The sequence below is a fragment of the Atta cephalotes genome (assembly GCF_000143395.1).
Source record: "Atta cephalotes unplaced genomic scaffold scaffold00002, whole genome shotgun sequence".
NCBI lineage: Eukaryota > Metazoa > Arthropoda > Insecta > Hymenoptera > Formicidae > Atta > Atta cephalotes.
This window is the reverse complement of record NW_012130066.1, coordinates 8796887-8800043: the sequence shown is the minus strand read 5'-3', so window position 1 is coordinate 8800043 and position 3157 is coordinate 8796887. Positions and strand designations below refer to the sequence as shown.

Sequence of the window (3157 nt, the reverse complement as noted above, 5' to 3'; positions counted from 1 at the left end):
TTAATTTTAAAACTTTTAAAAAAGTTTTAAAAAATTTTTAAAATTTTTAATTTTGTTACGAATTTAACGTTTACGTTATTTACTACTACTCTAGTATATATATATATATATATATATATATATATATATATATATATATGTGTGTGTGTGTGTGTGTGTGTGTGTGTATGAAATAATATTTGTACTTATTTTAGACATCTAAAGAAAAGTCTTTTGCAAATGTGGAAGGTAACTCTACAGAAGTGCCTGATTATTTAAATGAAGATAATGTTATACAGTTAAAGGATCGTTCATCAGATGTTGATAAAACGGCTAGAATAGGTAAATAACTAACAAATAAATAAAATAGATAAAATATATTATTTATAAAACAAAATGAAATAGATATTACTTATAATTACAACTATACTGAGATAAATTAATATTAATATTTACAACAAGAAAAACATTATTTTTTATCCCATTGGATTTTAATCAAAACTTAGCACCAATGTCACATCAAAAATGAAAACATTTCGTCGCAAATCCCATAGGTTAAGGAGATACAGTGCGCGGAAGTTTTTGCATAAAAAATAATGAAAATAACGCATAAAATGTGACTTTGTATAATATTTTATTATAAAAAAGATAACTATTATGTACAAATATTAAGTTTGACTATTGAAATAAAATATATGTGTGCAATAAGCACAGCGGAAAAAACTAATATTAGTACAATTTTCAATATTACAAGTATCTACTTCGAATGTGAAACAATATTCTAGTGGTGTTATATAATGATCTAAATGTGAAGATAAAAAAGTCTAATTTTGAAAAAGCATGCTTCTCATTTAGATCATTTAGACATCGAATTCTTATGCAATTATTAAAAATTTGTCTTATTTATGAAAGAGCATTCTAAAAATACACGTTTATTTGAATATATTATGCATATTTGTATATTTGCAAATTTGCTTATTTGTGTAAATTTGCATATTTTGTGCATGTTTATACAAATATCTATATAAAATTCAATGTCTAAGATCATATAACACCACTAGAATATAGTTTTACATTTGAATTAGATATTTGTAATATTGAAAATTGTACCAATATTAATTTTTTCCACTGAGCTTATTGCACACATGTATTCTATTTTAACCATTCAATAGTCAATCTTCATATTTATACTGAAATTATATTATCTTTTTTTAATAATGGAATGTTACACAGAGTTGTCACATTTTGTGCGTTTGTCATTCTTATTATTTTTCATGCAAAAACTTTCGCGCTCTGTCACTCCTTAACCCATGAAATTTTCGACCAAATGTTTTACATGTTTCCATCTTTAGTGGAAACATAAATTATTGTCAAGTTTGATTAAAATCTGAGTGGAACAAAAAGTAATATTTCCTTATAAGTCTAAATGTATACGCACATTACATAGATATGTATTTGTTTTTTTAAATAACATTATTTTAATCAGGGTTGGCATGTAATGCGTTACTTGTAACGTTATTACCGTTACAAATTATTTTTTTCTGTAACGAATAAATAACGACGTTACATTTTCTTCTGAGTAACGTTCATGGTAACGCAGTTACATTTTGGGGATAATACTAGTTACTATTATTGTTACTTTATTAGACATCGAATTCTTATGCAATTATTAAAAATTTATTTATGAAAGAGCATTCTAAAAATACATATTTATTTGAATATATTATGCATATTTGTGCAAATTTGGATATTTTGTGCATGTTTGTACAAATATCTGTATAAAATTCGATGTCTAAGATCATTATATAACACCACTAGAATATTGTTACATTTGAATTAGCCACGTAAAAGGTTTAGTCCTAATTAGTCCGTGCATGCATGCGTGCGTGCGTGCGTGCGTAATATTTTTTTATTAGCAGAACTGTAGTATGCACTTAATATAGCTTAAAGCCATTGTACACAAATCGACGTAAAGATATATGTTTAATAAAAATATAAAAACGAGTTAAAATCCTCAATAAATTTTATCACGCTATTTGATAAAATATACTTTGGGCATTTTATTAATGTTTGAGACATCTCAATTTGATATTCATATTAAATTAGTGTACAACGGCTTTAATGTGCACTGAGTTCTGCCAATGAAAAACGTTATAATATTCTATTGTGTCAAGAAAAAGAATAACGATTCATTTCATTTTGAATGCTATAACGGTAACAAATTACTCTTGGAAATCAATAACGAGTAACGATACCGAATTACTTTTTAGGAAAAAGAACGGTAACGGTAACGGCGAATTATTTTTATGAGATAACATTGCCAACCCTGGTTTTAATATAAAACGTTTTTTAAAATATATATAAGATATATATTTATATATAAATAAAAGTCAACTTTTTTACTAATGCAGTTTTTTATTATATTTCTAGAAGATGGATATATTGTAGAATATTCATTGGAATATGGTTTCTTACGATTATCACCAGCCGCTCGACAAAGACTAAACATTCCAGTCAAAATTGTTACTTTAGATCCATTAAACGACAAATGTTTTGGTGATTCATTTTCACGGTTAATATTAGATGAATTTTTGGGATATGACGATTTGTTAATGGCAAGTATCAAAACACTAGCAGAACATGAAGATAACAAAGGATTTTTACGGTAAGTAAAAACGTTTGAATACAACGACGGTTATTTAATGATAAAGATACATTAAAACGTATTAGAAGTTTGCAGAGATTGAGACGAAAAAATTTTTTTATACTTTGATCGCATTGATAGGAACGTCGTGACGGGAGAACATTATCGATTTGTGAGCATGTGGATGGCACGAACATCATACCTAGCTGCATTTTTCGTTATGCTCGTATTTGTAAGTATTTTATGAATTTTATGGTTGAGTTATTGATCGATTGTATGTATGTTTATAGAATTTGACATATATTTATACATATTTACATAAATATGTATAAAATATGTAAAATATGTAAAATAAGATTATATTTGAACAAAATGCAAGAAATTGTCCAATCTACAGTAAATGGTTATTTTAAATTTGGAATCCTAATTTTTTTATATATTTTTTTCTAGTTCAATTTATCATTAGATGGGCTACATTATGTATATATGTATATATACATACATATATATATATATATATATATACATACATAC

At 25.6% G+C, this 3157-nt stretch overlaps 1 protein-coding gene across 1 annotated transcript in view; it reads left to right on the top strand.

The window, feature by feature from the left end:
* Nucleotides 1-3157, top strand: part of LOC105623696 (membralin) — a 77693-nt gene that overhangs the window by 534 nt on the left and 74002 nt on the right. The window contains exons 2-4 of the mRNA XM_012205080.1: nt 195-321; nt 2410-2644; nt 2765-2855. Coding sequence (XP_012060470.1) covers nt 195-321; nt 2410-2644; nt 2765-2855 — 453 coding nt within the window. The remainder of the gene's footprint in view (nt 1-194; nt 322-2409; nt 2645-2764; nt 2856-3157) is intronic.